The sequence below is a fragment of the Macaca fascicularis genome, chromosome 10, assembly GCF_037993035.2.
Source record: "Macaca fascicularis isolate 582-1 chromosome 10, T2T-MFA8v1.1".
NCBI lineage: Eukaryota > Metazoa > Chordata > Mammalia > Primates > Cercopithecidae > Macaca > Macaca fascicularis.
The window spans coordinates 34,018,782-34,046,722 of record NC_088384.1 but is presented as its reverse complement, the minus strand read 5'-3'; the positions used below and the strand labels follow the sequence as shown (position 1 = coordinate 34,046,722).

General features: G+C 48.2%; 1 protein-coding gene across 4 annotated transcripts; it reads left to right on the top strand.

Annotated features, from left to right (window-relative positions):
- USP18 (ubiquitin specific peptidase 18) lies at positions 1–27,941 on the top strand. Of its 4 annotated transcripts, XM_005568010.5 has the most exons (11): positions 1–96; positions 6,493–6,757; positions 9,274–9,370; positions 11,363–11,508; positions 17,432–17,511; positions 17,802–17,948; positions 20,052–20,147; positions 20,967–21,134; positions 23,370–23,501; positions 24,017–24,066; positions 27,317–27,941. In XM_005568010.5, the coding sequence occupies exons 2-11, from the start codon at positions 6,595–6,597 to the stop codon at positions 27,360–27,362; spliced, it is 1,125 nt and encodes a 374-aa protein (XP_005568067.1). In that variant the 5' UTR covers positions 1–96; positions 6,493–6,594; the 3' UTR covers positions 27,363–27,941. The 4 variants fall into 4 exon arrangements, with proteins under 4 accessions (XP_005568067.1, XP_073860588.1, XP_073860586.1 ...); XM_074004487.1 differs by lacking the exon at positions 20,052–20,147; XM_074004485.1 differs by lacking the exons at positions 23,370–23,501; positions 24,017–24,066; positions 27,317–27,941 and having other exon boundaries at positions 20,967–21,900.

Sequence of the window (27,941 nt, the reverse complement as noted above, 5' to 3'; positions counted from 1 at the left end):
AGACCAAGGCGCGGAACTTCGGCCGCAGCTGCGTCCCCGGCTCAGTCACGCCGTGGAACTCAGCAGCGGAGGCTGGACGCTTGCGTGGCGCTTGAGGCAAGTTTGGGGCTCATTTTGGAAGTTTTCTTTCTAGCGCAGACATCCAACTCTGCTCTTACGCCAGTCAGATAATTAAGGAAATAAGTAATGATTGTGCTCTGCAAATTATGATAGCGATCTGTATTTGCTACGTGCATATATTGGGCCAATGGATTTTTTTTTCTAAGCTAATATAGTTATTTGGACTTTTGGCATGACTTTGTGTTTAATTTAAAAAAAAAAAGAAATTACAGAAGTGTTGTAAGCTTGTAAAAAAAATTCAAACAATGCAGACAAATGTGTCTCTCAATCTTCCACTCAGTATCATTTTTGTTTGTACCTTATCAGAAATGTTTCTATGTACAAGTCTTTAAAATCGTTTCGAACTTGCTTTGTCCACTGAGTATATTATGGACATCTTTTCATGGCAGGACATATAGATGTGTTAATGGCATTAAAAATAAAACAAAAAACTGACGTGGCCTGGCACGGTGGCTCACGCCTGTAATCCCAGCGCTTTGGGAGATCGAGGCGGGCAGATCAACTGAGGTCAGGAGTTCCAGACCGACGTGGAGAAACCCCGTCTCTACTAAAAATACAAAATTAGCCGGGAGTGGTGGCACGTGCCTGTAATCCCAGCCACTCGGGAGGCTGAGGCAAGAGAATCGCTTGAACCCCGGAAGAGGAGGCTGCGGTGAGCCAAGATCGCACCATTGCACTCCAGCCTGGGCGACAGAGCGAAACTCTGTCTCAAACGAACAAAAAAACCTGATACATAGTATGGGAAGTACATTGTTTAAACAATGCATGGAGATTTAGGTTGTTTCCAGTTTTTACTGGCATAGATACAGCAATGAATATCATTTTATGTATACATTCATACAAATATATTGGTGGAAAATTCCTAGAAGTGGAATGGCTGGGTCAGTGGGCATTCATATTGAGAAATTGGAAGGATGTTGTCAAAGTCTGCAAATCAGAATATTTTAGTCTTAACCTCTCTTCTTTCCCCCTTTTCCTTGGAAGAAAGCTAAATTTAGACTTTTTTTTTTTTTTTTTTTTGAGACGGAGTCTCGCTGTGTGGCCCAGGCTGGAGCGCAGTGGCGTGATCTAGGCTCACTGCAAGCTCCACCTTCCGGGTTCCCGCCATTCTCCTGCCTCAGCCTCCCAAGTAGCTGGGACTAGAGGCGCCCGCCACCACGCCCAGTTAATTTTTTTTTGTATTTTTAGTAGAGGCGGGGTTTCACCATGTTAGCCAGGATGGTCTTGATCTCCTGACTTCGTGATCCGCCCGCCTTGGCCTCTCAAAGTGCTGAGATTACAGGCTTGAGCCACTGCGCCCGGCCAAATTTAGACTTTAAATACAAAACTCTATTCTGAGACCCCTGAAAATCTGGGTTCAAAGTGTTTGAAAATTAAAGCAGAGGCTTTAATTTGTACTTATTTATGTATAATTTGTGTAAGTTATATTTGTATAAGTTGTTCCAGAAAAAAGGCAAATATTGAAAAGCATTTCATCTGACGTTTCTTTCTGGTATTGTACAGAGTTGGAGAGTGAATGCAGGTTATCTGATGTGTTCACAGGAACAAAACGGGAGGGAGAGTAACAGGTGCACGACTGCATCTTGATTTATCAAATAACCTGGTTTTGGACTGTTAAAAAATGTGTTGCACAGTTTTGACACTTTTACACAGTGATGGGCTTACAAAGGGGAAAATGCTTAACATAAACATAGTTTCCAAGAAGGTAAGTCCTGGTTCTTCCACATGAGCTGTTTTTTATTTTTATTTTTTTGAGAGACAGTAGTCCCAAAATTTCCCTATTATGTGGCTTTTCATCCAAAGTGTTGTAATCCGTGTGTTCTAACCCGCATATTACGATTACTCAAGAAATGCAAAATAGGCCGGGCGTGGTGGCTCACGCCTGTAATCCCAGCACTTTGGGAGGCCAAGGCGGGCGGAACACGAGGTCAGGAGATCAAGACCGCCTTGGCTAACACGGTGCAGACCCTGTCTACTAAAAATAAAAAATATTAGCCGAGCATGGGGCGGGCGCCTGTAGTCCCAGCTACTCAGGAGACTGAGTCAGGAGAATGACTTGAACCGGGGAGGCGGAGCTTTGCCGTGAGCCGAGATCGCGCCACTGCACTCCAGCCTGGGTGACAGAGCGAGACTCCGTCTCAAAAAAAAAAAAAAAAAAAAAAAAAAAAAAAAAAAAAAAAGAAATGCAAAATGATGTGAACACGTCATTGAGACTGCGGTCTACAATTGTGGTTGCCATGATGGGTTGGGTCGGAAGACGCTGAGGCTGCTGGAATCATGTTCCTGGAAGGTTAATTTTGTTCCTTTTAGGGCATCTAAATGTTGGAGCTGGCTTTCCTGGCAGAGTCCAGTTGTGAGTGGAGTGTTGGGTGGAGGCCCCGCCCTCCCCAGGTTTTCTGCAGCGTGTTCCTGGCTCTTCTGGGGCTTCTCTGAGGACCCTGATTGGTCCTGGGGCTACTTTAGTGGTGGGCCTGGGCCAGTTCCTTGGGTTGCTCTCCTCTCCTCGAAGCCTAAGGATAACATTTCGGGAAGATCATGAGAGAAGGTGAACCAGAAAAAAAAAAATTCAGGTAGGGCAGGAGCTAAGTTAGTTTAGTATTTGGGTTTTTTGTTTTGTTTTGTTTTGTTTTGAGACAGAGTCTTGCTCTTGTTGCCCAGGCTGGAGTGTAATAGCACTGTCTCGGCTCACTGCAACCCCTGCCTCCCGGGTTCAAGCGATTCTCCTGCCTCAGCCTCCCAAGTAGTTGGGATTACAGGCGCCCTCCACCGTGCCCAGCTAATTTTTTGTATTTTTAGTAGAGATGAGTTTTCGCCATGTTGGCCAGACTGGTCTCGAACTCCTGACCTTGTGATCCGCCCGCTTTGGCCTCCCAAAGTACTAGGATTGCAGGACTGAGCCACCGCGCCCGGACTGGGTTTTTTTGTTTTTTTTTTTTTTGAGTCGGGTTCAGTTTGGAAATTCCCTTCCTTGGAATCCACCCACGGTGTTTTCTCTGGTGGATGCTTATCAGGCCTGCTAACTTCAGCTGCAGTCTCTCTGCTCGCGTTGCCCTCCCCGTCCTCCTTAGACCTTTAAGCTTCACTTTCCTTTCCTTGCTGCCCCACTTCCCTATCTCCCCAGTGTGATCTGCCCTGAAAGGTTGCTGTGTTTTCTGTTTCCCTTTGGTACTGAGCCTACCCAAATGATCTGCTCCATGAGGTTTTACTGCTATATCCTCCTGAAGTATCCAGGAGATCTTGGCGGAGTAGAGGACAACATCTTGGCAAATGCAGCCTGGAACCTCTCTGCTCTCTTTCATCAGCTTTCCCTCAATGATGAGCTCAAAATCCTCTCTCTGGTTGATGGAATTGTCTGCTGTCATCATTTCAGTCGAGTCCTCCTAGACTGGGCCTCGTAAGAGGAACAACTGTAACTATTGAAAGTCAATATTTACTAAGAAAAAGAGGTTTTTGTTATCTGAGCCATTCAAAATGAATTTAAGAATATATTCCAGGCCGGGCGTGGTGGCTCACACCTGTAATCCCAGCACTTTGGGAGACCGAGATGGGCGGATCACCTGAGGTCAGGAGATCGAGACCAGCCTGGCCAACATGGTGAAACCCCGTCTCTACTAAAAATACAAAAATTAGCCAGGTGTGGTGGCACATGCCTGTAGTCCCAGCTACTTGGGACACTTAAGGCAGGGGAATTGCTTGAACCCAGGAGGCAGACGTTGCAGTAAGCTGAGACTGTACCACTACACTCCACCCTGGGCAAAAAGAGTGAAATTCTGCCTCAAAAAAAAAAAAAAAAAAAAAAGAGAGAGAGAGAGAGATAGGGTCTTGCTCTGTTGCCCAGGCTGGAGTGCCGTGGCACGATCATAACTCACTGTGGCCTCAAACTCCTGGGCTCAACTGATTCTCCTGCCTCAGTCTCCCAAGTAGCTGGGACTACAGGTACATGCCACCATGCCAGGCTAATTTTATTTTTATTTTTAGAAACAGGGTCTTGCTATGTTGCCTAGACTGGTCTTGAACTCCTGGCTTCAAGCTATCCTCTTGCCTCAGCCAACCAAAGTGCTTGGATTATAGGTGTGAGCCACCATGCCTGCCTTTCTGTTCTCTATTTCTAGCGATAAGCTTTTTGAGTTTTCACATGTGAGTGTGAACATGTGGTATTTATCTTTCTGTGCCTACCTTATTTCACTTAAGTAATGTACTCCAGGCTCACCCATGTTGACGTGAATGACAGAATTTCATTGTCTTTTAACGGCTGAATAACATCCCATCGTGTGTATAGAGTCCACATGTTCTTTAGCCCTTCCTCTTTTGATAGACACTTAGGTTGATTCGTATCTCGGGTATTATGAGTAGTGCTGCAGGAAATATGAGAGCGCGGATATCTCTTCAACGTACTGATTCCCTTTCCTTTGGGTATATATTCAGCAGTGGGATTGCTGGATCCTACGGTATATCTATTTTTAGGTTTTTAAGGAATCTCCATACTGTTTGCCATAATGGCTCTACTAATTTACATTCCCACCAATGATTGGTTCTGAGTTTATTCCTCACTCTGAGCAGCATGTTGGCTGGACTTAAACCCTGTCCGGCTTGTCCACATCTGGCCCATCACTTGCCAGTGGGAAAGGCACTTACTTCTTTTATCTCAGTTTTCTCATCTGTCAAATGGAAATATAACAGTAATTAATTCACACGGCTGTGTAAAGATAAATAAGACAGTACATATAAAAGGCTTTCACCTTTTATAAGAAGTAGTGCTTAGATGTTACCCATTAGTATTATTTTATTTATTTCATCTTATTTATTTAGCTACAAGGTCTCATCTGTTGCCCAGGCTGGAGTGAGTGGCACAATCATAGTTTACTGCAGCCTCAAACTCCTGGCCTCAAGTGATCCTCCTGCTTCAGCCTCCTCAGTATTTGGGACCACAGGCGTGCACCACTATGCCCTTTTAAATTTTTTTGGTATTTTTTTGTAGATGGGGTTTTATATGTTGCCTGTGCTGGTCTTGAACTCCTGGGCTGAAGTGATCCTCCCACCTCGGCCCCCCAAAGTGCTGGGATTACAGGCGTGAGCCACCGACACCAGGCCTCATCTCTGTATCTTTAGGGTTAGTCACTGGCACCTTAATTTGTTCATTTGGTGCTGTCGCTTTTCTCTGATTGATCTTGATCCTCACAGCTGCGTGCCAGTGTCTGCATTGACACAGGTACCTAAGCCAGTCTTCATTGCCTGGCTTTGTTTGGGCTCTTCTTTCATCAGGAAACCCACATGAGATTAACGAGAGGCTGATTGGTCAGTGCCCTAAGCCCATGACTGCTTCAGCTGTTGCAGTTGTGCTAAGGGGTGCCCTAAGCCCAGGATCACTGTGGCTGGAATTCTTTGGCCACTGAGGCTGACACAGCCCTGGGTCACGCCTGAAGGCCAGGCTGCCGAGACTGGCACAGCACTGGGGCACGCCCAAGACCCACGATGGCTTGCCTGCTGCTGCTGAGGTTCATTCAGGGCCCAAAGCCACTGTAGTTGGCATGTTGGTGATGTAGCCCAGATCCCAAGTCCCTGTCACTGGGGCTGTGGGTTCTCATCTGGCACTAGGGTGGGGTGAGATCTGCCTGTGGATACTGGTCTAGCATCAAGAGTGATGAGGCTCTGCCCAGTACTGGGTTTTACTGTAGAGAGCCTAGTCCTGGGTTCCAAGGCAAAGTCCTCCACTTACCTCTTCCTCCTCCAAGCAAACAGTGTCTCTCTTCGTGCTGCTGTGCTGGGGTTGGGGGAGGGTACAGGGGTAACCCTATGGCCACTAAGGCCGACACAATATTGGGTCACACCCACAGTCCACTGCGTGAGACCAGCCCAGCACCGGGATGTGCCTAAGGCCTGCGGGTGCTACAGCCTGCCTGCAGCTGAAGTTTATTTGACTGCTGCAGCCGGCTGGCTGTGATGCGGGCCAGAACACGAGGCTGTCCTGCCAGGGCCGCAGGTCCCCTTGGGTGTTGGACGGGTTGAGAGGCTTTGTCTGTGTGCCAGCCTGGCATCAGGGGCTGAGGGTTCCTGCCTTGTGCTGGCTTTTACTGAAGTGGTCCTGGTCCTGGGTTGCAAAGCAAAGTTCTATGCACGCTTCCCTGTCCTTCCCCAAGAGGGCGTTCCCGGTTAGGATTTGGCAGCGCGCTCTGAGGAAGAATGAATGGAAACGCCTGGGACCCAGGGTAGGGGATGTGTAGCCTAGCTGTCATTTCCAGCCTAGAGCTCTATGAGTCAGTCTCCCCAAACATTTATCTCCCTCTAAGACCTGCTCTTTGGCATCAGAACGGATTACATGAATACACGTTCCTCCTTCTCTAATCCTTACCTACCCGCGTTGTCTTTTCACAGAGATCCCACCGTGCCTGGCTCACATAAGCTCTTCCGGGAAGTGAAGTGCTGTCCTGAACGCGGCCCAGGCAGCCGCGGCCTGGGGGTTTTGAGTGATCATGAATGGGCAAGGTGTTTGGGCTCAAGAGACAAACCTGTAAGTCCGTCCTGGCTGAGTCTCCGCAGTCCCCGGCAGATCTTGTTGAAAAGAAGGAAGAAGACAGCAACATGAAGAGGAAGACAGAGCAGCCCAGAGAGCATCCCAGGGCCTGGGACTACCCTCATGGTCATTAGACCCCTCCTGCTTTCCTTTTCTTGTCTGCCTGTAAATGCTCAGCTCACCTGCTGTGCTCTGAAGCAGCAGAGCTTTGTGTTTGATGGCTCCTGGTTTCCTGTGCCTGAGTTTCTGCATCTTTTAGATGGGGATACAGCCTGGGCCATAGCGAAACCCTATCTCTGAAAAAACAAAAACAAGGTCGGGCGTGGCGGCTCACGGCCTTAATCCCAACAGTTCGGGAGGCCGAGGCAGGTGGATCACGAGGTCAGGAGTTTAAGACCAGCCTGGCCAAGATGGTGAAACCCCATCTCTACTAAAAATACAAAAATTAACCGGGCGCAGTGGCAGGTGCCTGTAATCCCAGCTACTTAGGAGGATGAGGCAGGATAATTGCTTGAACCCAGGTGGCAGAGGTTGCAGTAAGGTGAGATCACACCACTGCATTCCAGCCTGGGCGACAGAGTGAGACTCTGTCTCAAAAAAACAAAAACAGCAACAACAGAAAATGGGGGTAATAATAGTAGCAAGCACATAGGGTTGTTGGGAGGATTAAATGGGGTCATCTGTGGAAACTGCTTTAAGCCAGTGCTGGGCGTCTAGTGGCATTTAGCGTTAGTTCCCATCTTTACTGCTGCCTTTGGACGGGTCTGTCTGGAGGCAATGTGCTCCTGATAGTCTGGGAGCAGAAATCAGTGCTCACCTGCAACCCCAGATTTTTACTTTCTTCCTGTCCTATCTCATAAGCCAAAGCCCTTTCCCCAAGAATCCTGAGATTAGTGGTACTTCCTCCCCCTTAAATTGCTTACCTTGTGGGGTTCGCCGAGCCTAAGGTTGGGTTGGAAAAGAGGAGGTTGGTTGCTAGGGGTCAAATGTTATCTTTTGTTTTTCTTGTATTCTTGTAAGTTCTTCTGCCTTTCAGCCTCTCAGGGTGAGACTGGATTAGGCGAATCTTCCCCAAAGCAGCCTTCTGATTTCCTGCCTCCCTGTGGTGGGGACTGGGCAGAGACCTCTCCACTGGAGTCCCACACAGACAAACTGTGGACTCCCTCTTATTTCTGAGCCACACAGATGCACATTTGGACTTAGCTCCGTGGAGAACGATTTGAATGAGAGGAGGCCATATTCTCAGTTATGCTTTCTCTAATGTTTCTTTTTCTCTCCCAACAATTGCTCATACTACTCATTTGGCAGTGAGTAAATATACACTTTTGGTGACATCTCACTTTTCCTAATGGACTATTAAAACTTTTCTTGTTATTGAACTTCTTTTTTTTTTTTTCTTGTGAGATGGAGTTTTGCTGTGTCGCCTAGGCTGGAGTGCAGTGGTGCGATCTTGGCTCACTGCAACCTCTGCCTGCCAGGTTCAAGCGATTCTCCTGCCTCAGCCTCCTGAGTAGCTGGGATTACAGGCATGCACCACCACACCTGGCTAATTTTTGTATTTTTAGTAAAGATGAGGTTTCACCATGTAGGCCAGGCTGGTATCGAACTCCTGACCTCGGGTGATCTTCCCACCTCGGCCTCCTAAAGTGCTGGGATTACAGGTGTGAGCCACTGTGCTTGGCCCTTGTTATCGAACTTTTTTTTTTTTTTTTTTTGAGACAGAGTCTTGCTCTGTCGCCCAGGCTGGAGTGCAGTGGCGTGATCTCGGCTCACTGCAAGTTCCGCCTCCTGGGTTCACGCCATTCTCCTGCCTCAGCCTCCCAAGTAGCTGGGACTACAGGTGCCTGCCACCTCACCTGGCTAGTTTTTTTTTTTGTATTTTTAGTAGAGACGGGGTTTCACCATGTTAGCCAGGATGGTCTCGATCTCCTGACCTTGTGATCCACCCGCCTCGGCCACCCACAGTGCTGGGATTACAGGCGTGAACCACCATGCCCGGCTAAATTTTTTTTTGTATTTTTCGTAGAGACGAGGTTTCACTGTGTTAGCCAGGATGGTCTCAATCTCCTGACCTCGTGATCCGCCCGTCTCGGCCTCTCAAAGTGCTGGGATTGCAGGCGTGAGCCACTGCGCCCGGCCTGTTATCAAACTTTTTAAAGGTTCATGTTTGATATTTTCTCTCCAATTTGTTTGCAAGCTGAGTGAATGCATTGTACCTGAGAGAACTTTATAGGACTTCATGTCCTTAGTAACTTTAAGAAAAACATTTGATTTTTGTCAACTTTTTTTTTTTTTTCGTTTCTGAGACAGAATTCCACTCTTGTTGCCCAGGCTGGAGTGCAGTGGCGCGATCTCAGCTCACTGCAACTTCCACCTACCAGGTTCAAGCGATTCTCCTGCCTCAGCCTCCCAAGTAGCTGGGATTACAGGCATCTGCCATGACGCCCGGCTGATTTTTGTATTTTTTGTAGAGACAGTGTTTCACCATGTTGGCCAGGCTGGTCTCGAACTCCCGACCTCAGGTGATCCGCCCACCTTGGCCTCCCAAAGTGCTGGGATTACAGGCGTGAGCCATGGTGCCCAGCCTTGTCAACTTCTTTACCTAGGCCTTGCCTCAGCAGTTTTTTCTCTTCCCCTTATAGGCCTGGTTGGTTTACACAACATTGGACAGACCTGCTGCCTTAACTCCTTGATTCAGGTGTTTGTAATGAACATGGACTTCACCAGGATATTGAAGAGGTAAGACTGTTCTTCAGGCTGATAAGCGTTTGTACTGTTTCTTTTTCTTTTCCTTTTTTTTTTTTTTTTTTGAGACGGAGTCTCGCTCTGTTGCCCAGGCTGGAGTGCAGTGGCCGGATCTCAGCTCACTGCAAGCTCCGCCTCCCGGGTTCCCGCCATTCTCCTGCCTCAGCCTCCGGAGTAGCTGGGACTACAGGCGCCCGCCACCTCGCCCGGCTAGTTTTTTGTATTTTTTAGTAGAGACGGGGTTTCACCGGGTTAGCCAGGATGGTCTCGATCTCCTGACCTTGTGATCCGCCCGTCTCGGCCTCCCAAAGTGCTGGGATTACAGGCTTGAGCCACCGTGCCCGGCTCTTTTTCTCCTTCCTTCCTTCCTTCCTTCCTTCCTTCCTTCCTTCCTCCCTCCCTCCCTCCCTCCCTCCCTCCCTCCCTCCCTCCCTCCCTCCCTCCCTCCCTCCCTCCCTCCCTCCCTCCCTCCCTCCCTCCCTTCCTTCCTTCCTTCCTTCCTTCCTTCCTTCCTTCCTTCCTTCCTTCCTTCTGATGGAGTCTCACTCTGTTGCTCAGGCTGGAGTGCAGTGGCGCGATCTCGGCTCACTGCAAGCTCCGCCTCACAGGTCCAAGAGATTCTCCTGCCTCAGCCTCCCGAGTAGCTGTAATTACAGGCACCCGCCACCACGCCTGGCTAACTTTTTCTATTTTTTAGTAGAGATGGGGTTTCACCGTGTTAGCCAGGATGGTCCCGATCTCCTGACCTCGTGATCTGCCTGCCTCAGTCTCCCAAAGTGCTGGGATTACAGGCGTGAGCCACTGCGCCCAGCCTGTATTATTTCATTTTTAATATATTCTGTTATTCAGAGTGACTTGAACTTTTTGAGATCTTCTTTCAAAATTTGGCAGAGGGAAGACTGGCTTCTGCATATTCTGGCCTACACTTTATTTCTAATACTTCTTAGGTTGGTCTGGGGTGGGGCCCAGATATTGGTACCTTTTTTTTTTTTTTTTTGAGACAAAGCCTCACTCTTGTCCTCAAACTGGAGTGCGATGGCATGATCTCAGCTCACTGGAACCTCCGCCTCCTGGGTTCAAGGGATTCTCTTGTCTCAGCCTCTCGAGTAGCTGGGATTACAGGCGCCCACCAGCACGCCCGGCTAATTTTTGTATTTTTAGTAGAGACGGGGTTTCACCATGTTGGCCAGGCTGGTCTCGATCTCCTGACCTCAGGTGATCTGCCCGCCTCAGCTTCCCAAAGTGCTGGGATTACAGGCGAGAGCCACTGCGCCCAGCCAGGTATTGGTACTTTTTAAAAGCCCTCTTTGGGTGATTTTTAATGCAGCCAGGATTGACAGCCACGAACTTGGTTAAAAGAGAGAGTTGGGACTAGACCAAAGTAAGAGAAGGAGTAAGTCAGTGGGCAGTACACATCCGTGCACACCCCTCCTTCCACCAACACTCACACAATGCACTCTCTCTCTCTCTCTTTCCATAACTCTTTTCCTGCCCTGTGCTCTCTCCTTTTTCCCATCTGAGAAATGCCTGTAATTAAATGAATCATTGCCAAACCACACGGACAGCCCTTCATGTTGCCTTTCTTCCCAGGACCTGTCTGTAGTTTGGAGAGCTTTAGGCTGGACATTTTGCTGCTTGCCCGAGATGTGGAGCCAGGACTTCGTCCATCTGCCCTCTGCTCTAGCATGATTGCTGCGCAGGGTGCAGATGGGCTGAGGCAGCGGTCGCGCTGATCCCCCTCTGTGGAGGGTCCCCTGTAGAGCGGATTCACTCACATCATGCTTCTCAACCTTGGCCACACATTGAAATCTGAGGAACTGAAAAATTCTGATAACTGCCCCACCCCCGCCGCCCCCAGAATTCTGGTTTAATTTGTATGGGAGTGGCCTGGATATGGAGATTTCAAATTTCTCCCAACTGATTCCAGTGTGCATCTAGCTTCGAGAACTACACATAAGAAGGTTTCTGGCTGTTCTTGTGTGACAGGATCACGGTGCCCAGGGGAGCTGATGAGCAGAGGAGAAGCGTCCCTTTCCAGATGCTTCTGCTGTTGGAGAAGATGCAGGACAGCCGGCAGAAAGCAGTGCGGCCCCTGGAGCTCGCCTACTGCCTGCAGAAGTACAACGTGCCCAGTAAGACGTCCTCCCACTAGGCTTCTGGCTGCTGATCCAAAGCGGGTGGGAAGCTTAGAGAGAGCGTGAAGAGAGGAACTAACAGGCAGTGAAGCAACCAGACAAGTTAGGTAGCCTGGACCCCTCGGATTATAGAGACATTTGTGTAAGAGGCACACATCTTTGGAGGTGCAGAATTGATATTATTTATGGACATTTTACTTCCATACCTACCCTTTTTCTGCCTCTCAGTAGGGTAAACGAAGGCATCTCCTCCAAGCTTATTCTGCCACTGTTAGGGAACTGCAGGAAAACAAAATAAAGGAATAAAAAAGAGAAAACATGTTCTACAAAATAATTCATAAATAGGTTAGGGTTTTTTTTTTTTTTTAGATAGCTATATTGAAATGTGCATCACATACTGTAAAATTCATCCATTTAAAACCATGCAATTCAAAGGTTTGTAGTGTATTCACAGAGTTGTGCCTCCATCATCACAATCTAATTTCATAACATTTTCATCACCCCCAAAAGAAATCCCATACTTATGGGTTTTCCCTTGTGTATAACACATTGCTTTTCTCTTGCTGCTTTCAGAATTCTTTGCCTTTAACTTTTGAAATTGATTACGATGTGTCTTGGCATGGGTTGCTTTAGATCAGTCTTATAATGGTGTCCTTTGGGCTTCCTGGATGTGGATTTCTATTTCCTTCCCTGGGTTGGGAAGTTTTCAGTCATTATAGCTATGGGTTGCTTAACAACAGAGAGATGTTCTGAAAATGCATCAGAAGGTGAATTTGTCATTGTGTGGACGTCATGGAGTGGACTTACACAAACCTAGATGGGACAACCTACTACACACGTAGGCTGCTTGTCATGGCCACTGTGCTTATGTGGCCTGCCATTGACCGAAATGTCAATCTGCCACTTGGGACTGTTATTTCTTTGGATAAGCTTTCTGTCTCCTCTCACTCTCCTCCTTCTGGGACTCTGATAATGCCTATTTTGGTCTGTTTGATGTCCCGTAATTCTCTTAAGAGATCTTCCCTTTTTTGGGCCGGCCGCTGTGACTCATGTCTGTAATCCCAGCACTTTGGGAGGCCAAGGTGGGCGGATCACGAGGTCAGGAGATCGAGACCATCCTGGCTAACACGGTAAAACCCCATCTCTACTAAAAATATAAAACGTTAGCCGGGCGAGGTGGCGGGCGCCTGTAGTCCCAGCTACTCTGGAGGCTGAGGCAGGAGAATGGCATGAACTCAGGAGGCGGAGCTTGCAGTGAGCTGAGATCATGCCACTGCACTCCAGCCTGGGCGACACAGCAAGACTCCTGCTCAGAAAAAAAGATATCTTCACTCTTTTTCATTCTTTTTCATTTTTGCTTCTGTGAATGATTTCCAGTGACCTACCTTCTAGTTTGCGAATCCTTTCTTCTGCTTGATTTCATCTGTTGAGCTTCTCTATTGAACTCTTATTTGAGTTATTGTATTCTTCAGCTCTGTTATTTCTTTTGAACTTTTTTCTGTCTCTTTGCGGAAATTCTTCGTTCATGCATTGCTGTCCTAGACGTGGTAAGTATCTTCGTGGTGATTATTTTGAATTGTCTATAAGGTAAGTCACTTATCTTCATTTCACTGAGGGCATTTTCTGGAGATTTATCTTATTCTTTTGCTTGGAACATATTTCTCTGTTTCTTCATTGTTCCTGACTCTGTTATTTTCTGTACTTTAGATAAGAAAAATGCCTCTCCCAGTCTTGTCTCACTGGCCTTGTAGAAGAGACGAACTTACCAATTAACGCTGCCAGACACTCGGAGCGCCTCTTGACCCTTTGTGCTTGTCCAAACTGTCATCTGTGTTCTTAGCTGCCCTCAGGAGATTAGAATGTGTCAAGTCCTGTCAGTGCCCCAGACAGGGGAGATAGAAGCCAGCCCCTTGAGGTGCAGCTGGAGACGTTGGGGCATTAAATGTGTGTTCCAGTTTATTCTATCCTCAAGGAAAAGCTGGGAGCATGTGTTTATCCCCCACTTGCTCTGCAAAAAACTGGACAGAGGATCTGTGGCAAGTGCCTGCACTCATGTTTAAACTGCACACTCTTGCATGCATTGTTTTGCTCTTGTCACACCCAGGGGCCTAGCGAATGCTGGCTCCTCTCTGCTTAGAGATGGACAGGTTGGAAGCTTGACGCTATCTGTCGAACAAACGAGTGGGAGCCGCGGTGGAAGTGCTCACCTGCCTGTTCAGGGTCTCAGAGGAGCACTGGTTTCCTGCTCTGTCAGCTCCCAGATGCGTGGAAACCCCAGGGCAGCAGCTGCACATGTGCAGACGGATTCCTTCTAGGGAGAAAGTGGGAGCCAGGCCTTTTTGCCTGTTCACCCTGCACTGGGCCTGGGGGGATGTTTTTTGGTCTCTGTGCCCCTGTGGGACCCACAAATACAGAGCCTCATCAGCTCCCAAAGCTCAGGGATGGAGGAGCTAGTCCTTCATTTGAGAGGGATAGATGTTGTGTACTCAGTGTGTGAAGTTAGAGACCTGATTTTATCATGGAGCAGGGGGTGGGAGAAGGCATGGGACTTGCCCACACACCTGTCCAGACTCCTGGAAATCTGTTTATCTGCCTCATTGGCTCCAGGTGCAGGCTAGTTATTACTACATGCCCATCCCTCAGGCAACAGCTAGGAGAGCCCGCAGACATACCCTTCCAGGGAGAAACTGGGAGCCTGGCATTTCTGCCTGTTTGTGCTGAGCGCAGGAGCACAGCTGCCGGAAGTGCTCACGTGCCCATTTAAAACTGCCTCTTTGCCCTCTGCGGTCGCAGGGGATTCATAGCTGCTGACCCATGTCTGTTCCCAGAGCTAGGTGAGCTAGCAGCCAAGCCCTTGAATGGGAACTGCAAAAGCTGGGGCTGCCTACGTGTGGTCCAAACCCTCGCCTCTCCAGGAGAAAGCTGGGCGCAGGGATTCCTTTCCGACAGTAAGGTACTGTGTCTAGAGTGGGGCTTGTGGTGCGAGTGTGTCTCAGCTTTTCCAACCCATTGCGATGTGGATGTTTTCTCCATTGTCCCCTGTACAGGCCTGTCTCAGCTGGTATCTGGGTTTCTTTCTGAGGGAGTTGATCTGTGTGTAGATGGGAGTTTTTCCATGTGTCCACGGGAGAAGGGAGCACCAGGAGCCTCCTTCTCTACCATCTCGCTTGTATCACCCTCTGTGATTCTTTTTATACATAGTTGAATTTGATTCACTAATATTTTGTTGAGGAATTTTGCATTTATGTTCACGAGAGATGCTGGTTTCTAGGTTTTTTCTGATAACATCTGTCTGGTTTTGGTATTAGGATAATGCTGGCCTCAGAGAATGAGTTAGGAAGTGTTCTCTCTGCTTTTGTCTTCTGGAAGAGGTTCTAGGGAACTGGTATAATTTTTCCCATAAATGTTTGGAAGAACCCATCGTTCACTAGTGAACCCGTCTGGGTGCAACTGAGTACCCCCATTCGCTAAGAGATAGTTCCATTAGTTTTCTTATGATTTTCTTTTCACTTCTCCTCTTCCCATCCCTCACCCCTCACCATGGCCGTGTTTCCTGTTTCCTGTTAGCTCTGTAGAAATGCAAATATCACCTTTCGCCTACCCGTCTCCAGACATTCCCTGCTGGGCAAAAGGAAGAATCTGTAAATGGAGGTAGGCTGATGGAGGTTTGACTGAGAACAGGGCAAGTTCTTCCAGCTCATCTTTCCTGAGACTTGGCAGTAGATTTGCAGCCCCAAGCATACCCACCAGGGAACCCTCCCTGCCAGGGGTGGCCTCGAAACTTCCACCTTCTAGGGGTTTGTCTTTCACCCACTAGGAAGGCATGGAGAAAGCATGCCCACTCGGCCACTTTTACAATTTACTTCTGCCCAGGAAGGTGCCAGCTCAGCTGGGTACATGATAACTGCCCGGTAGAAAACCGCCATTGCTCAACCCCTCACCCCCACAACACACCTGATGAAAATGCCCCTTTTTCCTCCAAAGGAGAAATGGCACATTAAAAGGCAGGCTGCGTCGTGCTCCTTCCTCCAAGCTGGCTTCAGAATAAATTCACGTTTGTGTATGAAGCCTTCTTTTGTATCACATTTTTTTTTGTATCAGAGTTAGTTGAACAGCACATGCGGTGAGCAGCTAACCAGCTTTTCGGCTGCAGAGGCACTATGTTCAACTTTCCTTCCGTCCTCAGTCTGGAGAAGCTCAATCAACCTATCTCCAGGTGTATGGATTCTTTCTTTTGCCAGCTCTAATCTGCTGTTGACCTCCTCTAGTACATTTTTCATTTCAGTTATTGTTCTCCTCAACTCAAGAATTTCTGCTTGGTTCTTTTTTTACAGTTTTTTCTTTATTGATACTCTTTATTTGTTGAGGTAGCATTTTTGTACTTTCTTTCTTTCTTTCTTTCTTTTTTTTTTTAATTGAGATGGAGTCTCGCTCTGTCACCCAGGCTAGAGTGCAGTGGTGCGATCTCCACTCACTGCAAGCTCCGCCTCCCGGGTTTACGCCATTCTCCTGCCTCAGCCTCCCGAGTAGCTGGGATTACAGGTGCCCGCCACCGTGCCCGGCTAATTTTTTTGTATTTTTAGTAGAGACGGGGTTTCACCGTGTTAGCCAGGATGGTCTTGATCTCCTGACCTCGTGATGCGCCTGTCTCGGCCTCCCAAAGTGCTGGGATTACAGGCGTGAGCCACCGCGCCCGGCCCCCTTCGTACTTTCTTTCACTTTTTTTTTTTTTTTTTGAGACGGAGTCTCGCTCTGTTGCCCAGGTTGGAGTGCAGTGGTACAATCTCGGCTCACTGCAGGCTCCGCCTCCCGGGTTTATGCCATTTTCCTGCCTCAGCCTCCTGAGTAGCTGGGACTACAGGCGCCCGCCACCACGCCCGGCTAATTTTTTGTATTGTTAGTAGAGACGGGGTTTCACCATGGTCTCGATCTCCTGACTTTGTGATCTGCCCGCCTCGGCCTCCCAAAGTGCTGGGATTACAGGCGTGAGCCACTGCGCCCGGCTCTTTTACTTCTTTTGACATGGTTTTCTTTAATTCTTTGAACATATTATAACAGCTAAAGTCTTTGTTTAGTAAAGCCAACATCTAGGGCTTCTCAGTGAAAGGTTCTACTGATTGCTGTCTTCCTGTATGTGGCCATACTTTTCCGTTTCATTGTGTGTCTTGTCTCTTTTGTTGGAAAATGAACATTTTAGATGATGTAAGGTGGCAACACTGGACATCAGAGATGCCCACACCAGGGTTTGTTGTTGTTGCTGTTTTATTGTTACTGGGCAGTTTATGATTCTGTATTTGCCTTCATTGTTTTCTTGCACGTGGCCTTGTGGTCAGCCAGAGGGGAGGGATTGGAGCCCTTTCGGGTCTTACTTGGGCATGCGCCTGGCCTTCTAGATCCTCAGGAATGTATCAGTGCTTTTCAGAGTCCCTGTGGACATCTCATTCCCCAGGCTGAGTGCAGTGGTGACATCACATCTCACTGTAGCCTCAACATCCTGGGCTCAAGTGATCCTCCTGCTTCAGCCTCCCAAGTAGCTCTGACTACAGGTGTGCACCACTATGCTCAACTAATTTTTAAAATTTTTTATAGAGACAGAGTCTTGCTTTGTTGCCCAGGCTGGTCTCAAACTCCTGAGTTCAAGCGATCCTCCTGCCTTGGCATCCTGAAGTGTTAAGATTATAGGCATGAGTCACTACACCTGGCACTGGAGCTTAAGTTTCAAGAGGCGTTCTCAAAAATCAATACCAAACTTACTGTTCGTTTATTGATCACCTCTTATATAGTGCCAACTTAGCCTTGCAGTGGGGTGGAGGGCTAGGAAGAGACAAAATGGTGAGTATTCATGTATGTCTAGATACTAGGGCATGAGAAGTGACTCTGAAGACCTCACTAATTGGCTGTTCCTTTTCTCTGTGGCTAGTGTTTGTCCAGCATGATGCCGCCCAACTCTACCTCAAACTCTGGAACCTGATCAAGGACCAGATCACTGATGTGCACTTGGTAAGAACCTAGAACCAGAGCACTCGGAAGCTTAAGATGCTGCTCATTTAACTCATTCAGCTGTTGTTCCTGTAGTGTGTAGAGGAATAAGAGAGTTAATCCACATAAAACACTTATCACAGTTTCATAATATTGTTACTGGTAATATTTTGCACCTTTGTGAGTAGGCCAAAGAGCATTAGTGGCTACCATTTCTAGAGCTTCTGTCTCTTGGCTCCACCTTCTTGCAATTGGCCTGACCTGGCTTATGGTGCTGTTCCCATCTCACCTCTCTGCTCTCCCTCTTGCAGGTGGAGAGGCTGCAGGCCCTGTATATGATCCGGGTGAAGGACTCCTTGATTTGCCTCGACTGTGCCATGGAGAGTAGCAGAAACAGCAGCATGCTTACCCTTCCACTGTCTCTTTTTGATGTGAACTCAAAGCCCCTGAAGACACTGGTAAGGGGATTCTCTTGGTATTTGCTGCCCCCATATGTGTTAGTCCATTTCTGTTGTGATAACTCAATATCTGAGACTAGGTAATTTATTTCTTACAGTTCTGGAGGCTGGGAAGTCTTGGTTGAGGGGCTGCACCTAGTGAGGGCCCGCCTGCTGGTGGGGACTCTCAGAGTCCTGAGGTGAGGCAGTGCAGGGCATCACATGGCGAGTGCAGTGCAGGGCATCACATGGCGAGGGGGCTGAGCGTGCTAATGTGCCGCCAGCTGGAGTCTCTCTTCCTATTCATATGAAGCCACCAGTCCCACTCCCAGGATAACCCATTAACCCTTTAATCCATGAGTGGATTAATTCATTCATGAAGGCTGTGCCCCTCATGACACAATAACCCCCGCTTTTTTTTTGGAGACAGAGTCTTCCTCTGTCACCCAGGCTGAAGTGCAGTGGCACAATCTCAGCTCACTGCAACCTCCGCCTCTGCTGTTCAAGCGATTCTCCTGCCTCAGCCTCCCAAGTAGCTGGGATTACAGGGGCCCGCCACCATGCCCAGCTAATTTCTGTATCCTTAGTAGAGTTGGAGTTTCACCATGTTGGCCAGGCTGGTCTGAAACTCCTGACTTCAAGCGATCCACCTGCTTCAGCCTCCCTGGGATTACAGGCATGAGCCACCTTGCCCTCCCCAATTATCTCTCAAAGGCCCCACCTTTCCATACAGCCACATTGGGGATTCAGTTTCAACATGGGTTTTGGGGAAACCATCGAACCACACAACACAGTGTGACCAACTCCCCCTTGCCTCATCTCTGGCTTCTGAAAAGTCACTTATTTCATTTTCATGGCTCTGGCCAGTTTCTCCTTTGTTTTGGCAAAAATGCTTTTCCCTCCTACCTCCACCTCCCTCATACTGCTCCCTTAGTAGGAGCCCCATCCTGTTTTGTTCCTCCAGTCAGCAGGTGCCGTTTGAGATCCTGCCAAATGGACCACACCAGGCCAGGCATTAAGGGGGATATGAGGAGAACCAGAAGAAAAGCTGAAACCCTCAGCTGCAAAGTGTGGGGAGGCTGTACCTGATACAGTTTGGGTCTGTGTCCCTGCCCAAAAATCTCCTGTTCAGTTGTAATCCCCAGTGTTGGAGGTAAAGTCTGGTGGAAGGAGATTGGACCATGGGGGAGGTTTTCTCCTGAATGGTTTGGCACTATCCCCCATGGTACTGTCTTTGTGACAGTGAGTGAGTTCTCATGAGATCTGGTTGTTTAAAAGTGTGGCGCCATGGCCGGGCCTGGTGGCTCAAGCCTGTAATCCCAGCACTTTGGGAGGCCGAGACGGGTGGATCACGAGGTCAGGAGATCGAGACCATCCTGGCTAACACGATGAAACCCCGTCTCTACTAAAAAATACAAAAAACTAGCCAGGCGAGGTGGCGGGCGCCTGTAGTCCCAGCTACTTGGGAGGCTGAGGCAGGAGAATGGCGTGAACCTGGGAGGCGGAGCTTGCAGTGAGCTGAGATCCAGCCGCTGCGCTCCAGCCTGGGCGACAGAGCCAGACTCCGTCTCAAAAAAAAAAAAAAAAAAAAAAAAAAAAAAGGTGTGGAGCCAGGGTGGGTGGTGCCTGTAATCCCAGCACTTTGGGAGGCTGAGGTGGGTCGATCACCTGAGGTCAGGAGTTTGAGACCAGCCTGGCCAACATGATAAAACCCTGTCTCTACTAAAAATACAAAAATTAGCTGGGCATGGTGGTGCAGCCTGTAGTCCCAGCTACTTGGGAGGCTGAGGCAGGAGAATCGCTTAAACCCAGGAGGTGGAGGTTGCAGTGAGTTGAGATCTCACCACTGCACTCCAGCTCCCCACTCGCTCTCTACCTACTTCTCCCATGTAAGACGCCTGCTCCTGCTTGGCCTTCCGCCATGACTGGGAGCTTCCGTGGCCTCCCCAGAAGCAGATGCTGCCATGCTTCTGGTCAGCCTGTGGAACCATGAGCCAATTAAACTTCTTTTCTTATAAATTACCCAGTCTTAGCTGTTGTCTCACAGCAGTGTGAGAACAGAATAGAGTACTCTAGGTGGGAAATACCAACACTGCTTTTTCCCTGTTCTCTTGGGTGGGACAGGAGGACGCCCTGCACTGCTTCTTCCAGCCCAGGGAGTTATCAAGCAAAAGCAAGTGCTTCTGTAAGAACTGTGGGAAGAAGACCCGTGGGAAACAGGTACTCATACCCTAGATCAGACTCAGCTGTCCCTCGGTGCACATGGGGGATTGGTTCCAGGACCCCTGTGTGTACCCAAATCCACACACCCTCAAGTCACACCCAGTCGGCCCTGTGGAACCCGTGCATAGGAAAAGTCAGTCCCTCATCTATGCGGTTGTGCATCTGGGATACTGTATTTTTGATAAGCGTTTGGTTGCAGATGTGGAACTCGTGCCTATCGGGGAGGGCAGACTGTATTTATTTACAACAATTTGTGTATAAGTGGACCCACACGGTTGAAACCCGTGCTGTTCAGGGGTCATCTGTCCTTCACTAGTCTGGGGTTGCCCCCCGTGGATTTCCTGATTTCTCTGATTTCATCAGAGGCCTGAGGACACCCCATGGTGGGTAAGAAAGGGAATCTGGGTCTGGCTAGTATCTGGGATGCTGGGGTTCTGATGTCTAGAGCTGTGGATGTGGCTTCTCATGGTCGCATCACTGAGAGGGACCAGAGGAGGGGTCCTGAGAGCAGCCGTAAGGGCATTTCCCTGGGGGCGAAACCAGCTCCCTGGAGCAGGTGCCATGGCTCCACTGGTCCTGGCGCCTGTGCAGAGCCCTGTGCCCTTGTGCCTCTCGTAGGGGGCCACACGGTGGTAGAATAGCCAGGTTTTGCATTTTTCTCAGAGGAGCTCAGCAGATTCAGTGCACAGGAGCCTTAAACTCCGTGATGTCACCCTGCTTCCCTCTTTTTGGGAAGAACGCGTCACTAGCCCTGACATTTGTCTGACTCTCCCATTCCAAGTGGACTTCATCTCCAGAGTGATTTTGCTTTTTCAGGTCTTGAAGCTGACCCATTTGCCCCAGACCCTGACAATACACCTCATGCGATTCTCCATCAGGAATTCACAGACGAGAAAGATCTGCCACGCCCTGCACTTCCCCGAGAGCTTGGATTTCAGCCAGGTCCTTCCGATGGAGCGAGAGCCCTGTGATGCTGAGGAGCAGGTGGGATCCTCCCGACCTCCTGGCCGTCCTGCCTCTCCCCAGACGCCTCATCCTTTCCGTTTTCCCTTCCTTCACCCCCAGTCTGCTAGGAGCCACCTGTTCCTTAGAGACTGTCCTCAACCTCTAAAGACTTTCTTTTTTCTAAATATTGGATTTGTGTTCATGTGCCTCACAGCACTGAGGGACGGAATCCAGAATTCAGTAGGCTCCTTTGGAAATAATGTGGAATACATAGAAATGCATAGGCAAACATGTCATTGTGGGTTCTTAGTACCAACCAAACTTTCTTCCTCAAATGGCCTGTGCCCACTTTGAGGATAATCATAGAGTAGCCAGTTGACTGGACCACATTTAATCAGAGTAAAGTTTAATTCACTTGTCCTGAGATAATAACTTACTGAGAGATTCTGAGAAAAAAAGAGACACAAGGCCAGGCAATGTGGCTCATGCCTGTGATCCCACACCTTGAAAGGCTGAGGCAGGAGGATTGCTTGAGCCCAGGAGTTCGAGACTAGCCTGGGCAACATAATGAGACCCCATCTCTCAAAAAAAAAAAAAAAAAAAAATTAGCTGGGTGTGGTAGCACAAACCTTTAGTTCCAGCTACTTGGGAGGCTGAAGCAGGAGGATCACTTGAGCCCAGGAGTTTGAGGCTGCAGTGAACTGTGATCTATCACTGTACTCCAGCCTGGGAGACAGCACAAGACCCTGTCTCTAAAAACAAAACAAAACAAGAAAAACTTAAAAAAAAAAAAAAGACACAAATATCTTTTTTCCGTAGATTTGAAATGCTACATAGCAAATTTTGTATTCCCACATGTACGGGTCTATTTTTGGAGTGTCTCTTCTGTTTTATTGGTCTGTTTGGCTATTTATGCTGTAGAACCATGGCATTTAGAAAATTAAGGCCTGATAATATGTTATAATAGCTCCTATTGTAACATGATTTCTTTACCTACTTAGGCTGTGTACGTTTCATGGGATTCTCTTTTTCTTTCCTTCTAGTTCTTTTTATTTCTACCTGCAGATTCTGCCCGATGAAGTATATTTAAAATTGTTTTTCACTTAAAAAAGACTTTTTTGGCTGGGTGCAGTGGGTCATGCCTATAATCCCAGCTCTTTGGGAGGCCAAAAGGATTGCTGGAGTCCAGAAATCAAGCCCTGCTGGACACTAAAGCAAGACTCCATCTTCTTGCAATAGCAACAAAAAAGACTGTTATGGAACATTACAAATAGATACCAGGGTGTGTAGTGAAGGAAGAATTAGACAGTGAATCCTCATTGTAACAGTTACCAAACTCATGGCAGGTCTTGCTTGTCCTATAACCCACCCTCTTGTTTCACCCAACCCTGTACTGGATTTTTTCTGAAGCAAATCCCAGACTTCATACTGTTTCATTTGTAAACACTTTGTTAGGTGTCCCTAAAGAATAAGCACTCAAAAGATAACCATCTCCATCTTGTAATTCCTTCACAGCATCAAATATCTGGTCAACGTTCAAACTTCCTGACTGTTGTATAATCTATGTGGTTTGTTTGAATCTAGATGCAGACAATGCCTACACTTACATTTGGTTAAGTTTCCTTCTTTTCTTAAGTTCCTTTTAGATTTCTGCTCCTTTTCTTTTCCTTGCAGTTGATTCGGTTGAAGATTTTTTCAATATGCCAGCACTGGCTGGTTGGTATCATTTAACATGTTCCTCTAACCCTTTTATTACTTGTAAACTAATATTTAGATACAGATATTCCCTGCATTTTGTAAAGTCCTGCACAAAGTCTGCAGATGAAAATAGGGATAATTCCAGCCTCCACTGTGGGTGACCCAGCTTTGCATGTGCCACCCTTGTTGGCCATCTCCCCTCCGCCTACAAAAGACTTTTGGCTGGGTACTTTTGGTTAGGGCCCTTCTGGGCTTGTGGAGAAACAGAACTGTGTTCTGATGACCCCACCCCTCCCAGGGGAAAGTTCTAATCTTGTCTTGGCTTTGGGGGCCTCTCTCGTGACCTCCTGCCTTCCATCTCCTGTGTGCTCTGCTGTGCCAAAGCTGCTGAGCCTTCGCAGTTCAGGATCCACACTCAGGAAAGCTCCTCCTGGAGGGTGCCCACCGGCCGTGGGTCAGGACTGTTTTTTAATACACTGAAGTCCCAGAGTCGGGCCTAGGGTGGGCAGGTATAAATGTGTGAGGCAGTCATGTTTGTGGCGGTGGGTGAACTGTCTCGTGCCTGTCTCTTTCCAGCCTGGAGGGCAGTATGAGCTTTTCGCTGTGATCGCGCACGTGGGAGTGGCAGACTCCGGTCATTACTGTGTCTATATCCGGAATGCTGTGGATGGAAAATGGTTCTGCTTCAATGACTCCAATATTTGCTTGGTGAGAAACATCATCCACAATTGCCTCCTGCCCTGGATTGGCCACCTCTAGCACATGCTGGGCCCGGAACTGCGTGGGTGTCTGAGATCAAGACACACGGTGGTCCCGCTGTCTCGGTGTGGGGCCTTTGATGAGGGTTCAAGCCTTTTTTGGCCTGAAGTCCCCATGTGGTTTGCACCTCTGTAAGGGTTCACTTCCCTCCATTTCTAAGTGCTTGGTGCTCTAGGCTCATGCTCTGCGGCTTCCTGCTTCGTGGGGAACGTCTAGAGAGCAAGGAGAGTTAGAAATATGTAAGTTAGGCCTCTGGGAGAAGCATGACCAAGTTTAAACACAGGGACGAGGGTGCTAAAAAGACTTCATTGCACATGACGTCCTGCTGCTGATGCTCCAGGCTCTTGGGAGCTGCTAGAGGTGGGCTTGTCTGGAGGATGAGGGGTACATTGTAGCACCCTGTCCTCTGTGGGTGCCTGTAAGTGTCAGCTGGCTGCTTGACCCTGTTTGTTTCTGGCTTCCAGGTATCCTGGGAAGACATCCAGTGTACCTACGGAAATCCTAACTACCACTGGTAAGAAACGTATTTGGGTAATGGGAGCCTAATGAGCTCACATAGGGTCCTTGGAGCTCATGAAACGCCTGTGGATTCCCCTGTTACTAACATGCTGATGGCTCACTGTCCGCCTCATCTACAACACTCCCCCCACCACCCCATGCTTGCCTCACACGTCACACTCCAGGAATATTGAAGTACAGGTAGCTCAAACAGCCGTGCCCTCCATCTCCCCTCTGCTGTGCATGCGTACTTCCTGGCTGTACTGTCCTCTCCTCATTTACCATCTAGGCCAACTCCCCGCTCGTGTTTCATACTCATGGTCTTTTCCTACCCTTTAAAGCCTTTACTGATTCACCCAGATTTGTGGGGGCTTCTTGCATGTTTTTTTGTTTTTTTTTTTTTTTGATGGAGTCTCGCTTTGTTGCCAGGCTGGAGTGCGGTGGCACAATCTTGGCTCACTGCAACCTCCACCTCCCAGGTTCAAGCGATTCTCCTTCCTCAGCCTCCTGAGTAGCTGGGACTACAGGTGCATGCCAACAGGCCCAGCTAATTTTTTTTTGTAGAGATGGTGTTTCACCATGTTGACCAGGATGGTCTCAATCTCTTGACCTCATGATTCGCCCGCCTCAGCCTCCCAAAGTGCTGGGATTACAGGCATGAGCCACCACACCTGGCCTTCTTATATGCTTTTATTGCATTTAAGCATACCTCTTTTACAGCAAAGATCTTTTTTTTAAAATTTTATTTTCAGAGATGGAGTCTTGCTTTGTTGCCCAGGCTGGAGTACTGTGGTGTGATCACAGCTCACTGCAGCCTTGAACTCCTGGGCACAGGCGATCCTCCCACCTCAACCTCCTGAATAGCTGGGACTACAGGCATGCATCACCATGCCTGGCACATTTTAAAAAAATGTTTGTAAAGGTGAGGTCTCACTATGTTGCCAGGCTTGTCTCAAACTACTGGGCTGAAGCCATCCGTCCATTTCAGCCTCCCAAAGTGCTTGGATTACAACGTCCATTTCAGCCTCCCAAAGTGCTTGGATTACAAGCATGAGCACCATGCCTGGCCATCACACTGTTGTTTCTTTTTTTTTGTTTTTTTTTTTTGTTTGTTTTTTTGGGACAGAGCCTCGCTCTGTCACCCATGCTGGAGTGTAGTAGCGGGATCTCGGCTCACTGCAAGCTCCGTCTCGTGGGTTCCCGCCGTTTTCCTGCCTCAAACTCCCGAGTAGCTGGGACTACAGGCACCCGCCACCACGCCCGGCTAATTTTTTGTATTTTTAGTGGAGATGGGGTTTCACCATGTTAGCCAGGATGGTCTCGATCTCCTGACCTCATGATTCCACCCGCCTCGGCTTCCCAAAGTGCTGGAATTACATGCGTGAGCCACCGCGCCTGGTCAATAAATATTTTTATAATCATTAACTACTGAGGAGAAGCTGGAGAGAAAAAAGGTGGATGAAGTTAAAGCAGAGAGACTTTGTAAGTTTCTTGGCTGAGCTTTGAGATTGTGTATCAGAGATGCTATTGGAGATGATTTTCAGCTGCACAGATAGGCCTGGTCATTTGAAAAGTAACGGATTAGGTGAAGCTCACGTTTGAAATCCTCCTTCTACTTTTCATTTTTCTCTCTTGTTTATTCTGAGCATCCGTCTTAGACATCGATCTTTGTCACTTTGTGGTTGTCATTGATTTCCCTATTATTGAGATCAGAGGTTGGCTGACTTTCTCTGTAAAGGGTTGGAGAGAAAGTATTTCAGACTTTGTTGTCTGTACAGTGTCTGCTGCAACCACTTAGCTCTGCCCTGTAGAGCAAAAGCAACCGTAGACAGTGTGTGGGCAGAGGCGCATGGCTGGGGTCTAGTTAAATTTATTTGCAAAAAGAGGCTTGGAGACTGGGTGTGAGCTCACACCTTTAATCCCAGCACTTTGGGAGGCCAAGGCGGGAGGATCACTTTAAGCCAGGAGTTCAAGACTAGCCTGGGCAATAAAGCAAGACTCCATCTCTACAAAAATTAAAAGTTATTATAGCTAGGCATGGTGGTACACACCCCTAGTCCTAGCTACTCAGGAAGCCAAAACAGACAGAAGGATCAGTTGAACCCAGGAACACGAGGCTGCAGTGAGCTACTATTGTGCCACTGCACTCCAGCCTGGTGACAGAGCAAGAACTGGTCTCGTCAAAAAGTAAACAAAAGGCTGGGCACGGTGGCTCACACCTGTAATCCCAGCACTTTGGGAGACTGAGGCAGGCAGATCATGAGGTCAAGAGATTGAGACCATCCTGGCTAACACGGTGAAACCCTGTCTCTACTAAAAATACAAAAAGTTAGCTGGGCATGGTAGCGGGCTCCTGTAGTCACAGCTACTCGGGAGGCTGAGGAGGGAGAATCGTTTGAACTTGGGAGGCGGAGGTTGCAGTGAGCCAAGATTGCACCACTGCACTCCAGCCTGGGCGACAGGGCAAGACTCCATTTCAAAAAGAAAAAAACAAACAAACAAACAAAACGTAATGCATATTCTCTCTTATAAATGGGAGCTAAACATTGGGTATTCATTGACTTAAAGATGGCAACAACTGGGAACTGCTGGATGGGGAAGGAGGGAGGGGAGGGGTCAAAAACTAACTGTTGGGAGCATGCTCGTATTCACGTGACAAACCTGCACGTGTGCCCGCTGAATCTAAAATAAAAGTTGAAAGTAGATTTTAAAAACCCCGAGGGATTGGATTTGGCCTATAGCTTGTTAACCTCCTCTTTAGATATTAACTAATAGAAATGTAGTGTGGGCCGGGCGCGGTGGCTCATGCCTGTAATCCCAGCACTTTGGGAGGCCGAGACGGGCGGATCACGAGGTCAGGAGATCGAGACCATCCTGGCTAACACGGTGAAACCCCGTCTCTACTAAAAAATACAAAAAACTAGCCGGGCGAGGTGGCGGGCGCCTGTAGTCCCAGCTACTCCGGAGGCTGAGGCAGGAGAATGGCGTGAACCCGGGAGGCGGAGCTTGCAGTGAGCTGAGATCCGGCCACTGCACTCCAGCCTGGGCGACAGAGCGAGACTCCGTCTTAAAAAAAAAAAAAAAAAGAAATGTAGTGTGCATCTTCCCAGGTTGCCTATTTTGTTCCTCTCCAAGGTGATGGATAGACAAGGCTTGATCCAGCCGCCTGGAAGTTTGCTGACGCTTGTTCATCATAGATGAACGAAGCGTTGTTTTCTGACGAAGATTTCATGCCGCTGTGCTGATGTGTCTTCTCTTCTCTCTAGGCAGGAAACTGCGTATCTTCTGGTTTACATGAAGATGGAATGCTAACAGATATGCCCAAAACCTTCAGAGATTGACACGCTATCATTTTCCACTCCGTTCCTGGATCTATGGAGTCTTCTGAGTCTTCTAAGAGATTTTGTAATGAGGAGAAGCATCGTTTTCAGACTATATAACTGAGCCTTATTTATAATCAGGAATATTACCAAAATATTTAACCATGAGGGTCCTCAGGTCCTGATCAGTCAGAATGGACGCTTTTAGCAGTGGACTCGGCCATGTGGCTGCTCAGTCCTGGGTGCTTCCTGCTGTGCAAGACGTTAGCCCTTTAGTTAGCAGGCTGTGGGGAGTCCAGGTGCTCCCAGTGGGGAGAGCAGCGGCAGTGGGAGGCATCTGGGGGTCAAAGGTCAGTGGCAGGGGGTATTTCAGTATTTTATAACTGCTATGACCAGACTCATGTGTACTGGCTGAATATCAGTGCTGTTTGTAATTTTTCACTTTGAGAACCGACGTTAATTCTATATAAATCAAGTGTTATTCATTTATTCAGCAAATATTTATTGATCACCTATTCTCCATAAAATAGTGTGATAAACACAATCATGAATAAAGTTATTTTCCACAAAA

Excerpts from the sequence above, each read along its gene's own strand:
- USP18 (XM_074004485.1), top strand. The coding sequence starts at position 6,595 with ATGGGCAAGGTGTTTGGGCTCAAGAGACAAACCTGTAAGTCCGTCCTG. Across the intron at positions 11,509-17,431 it reads GCAGAAGTACAACGTGCCCA|TGTTTGTCCAGCATGATGCC; the intron begins GTAAGACGTCCT and ends CTCTGTGGCTAG. Across the intron at positions 17,949-20,051 it reads CAAAGCCCCTGAAGACACTG|GAGGACGCCCTGCACTGCTT; the intron begins GTAAGGGGATTC and ends TGGGTGGGACAG.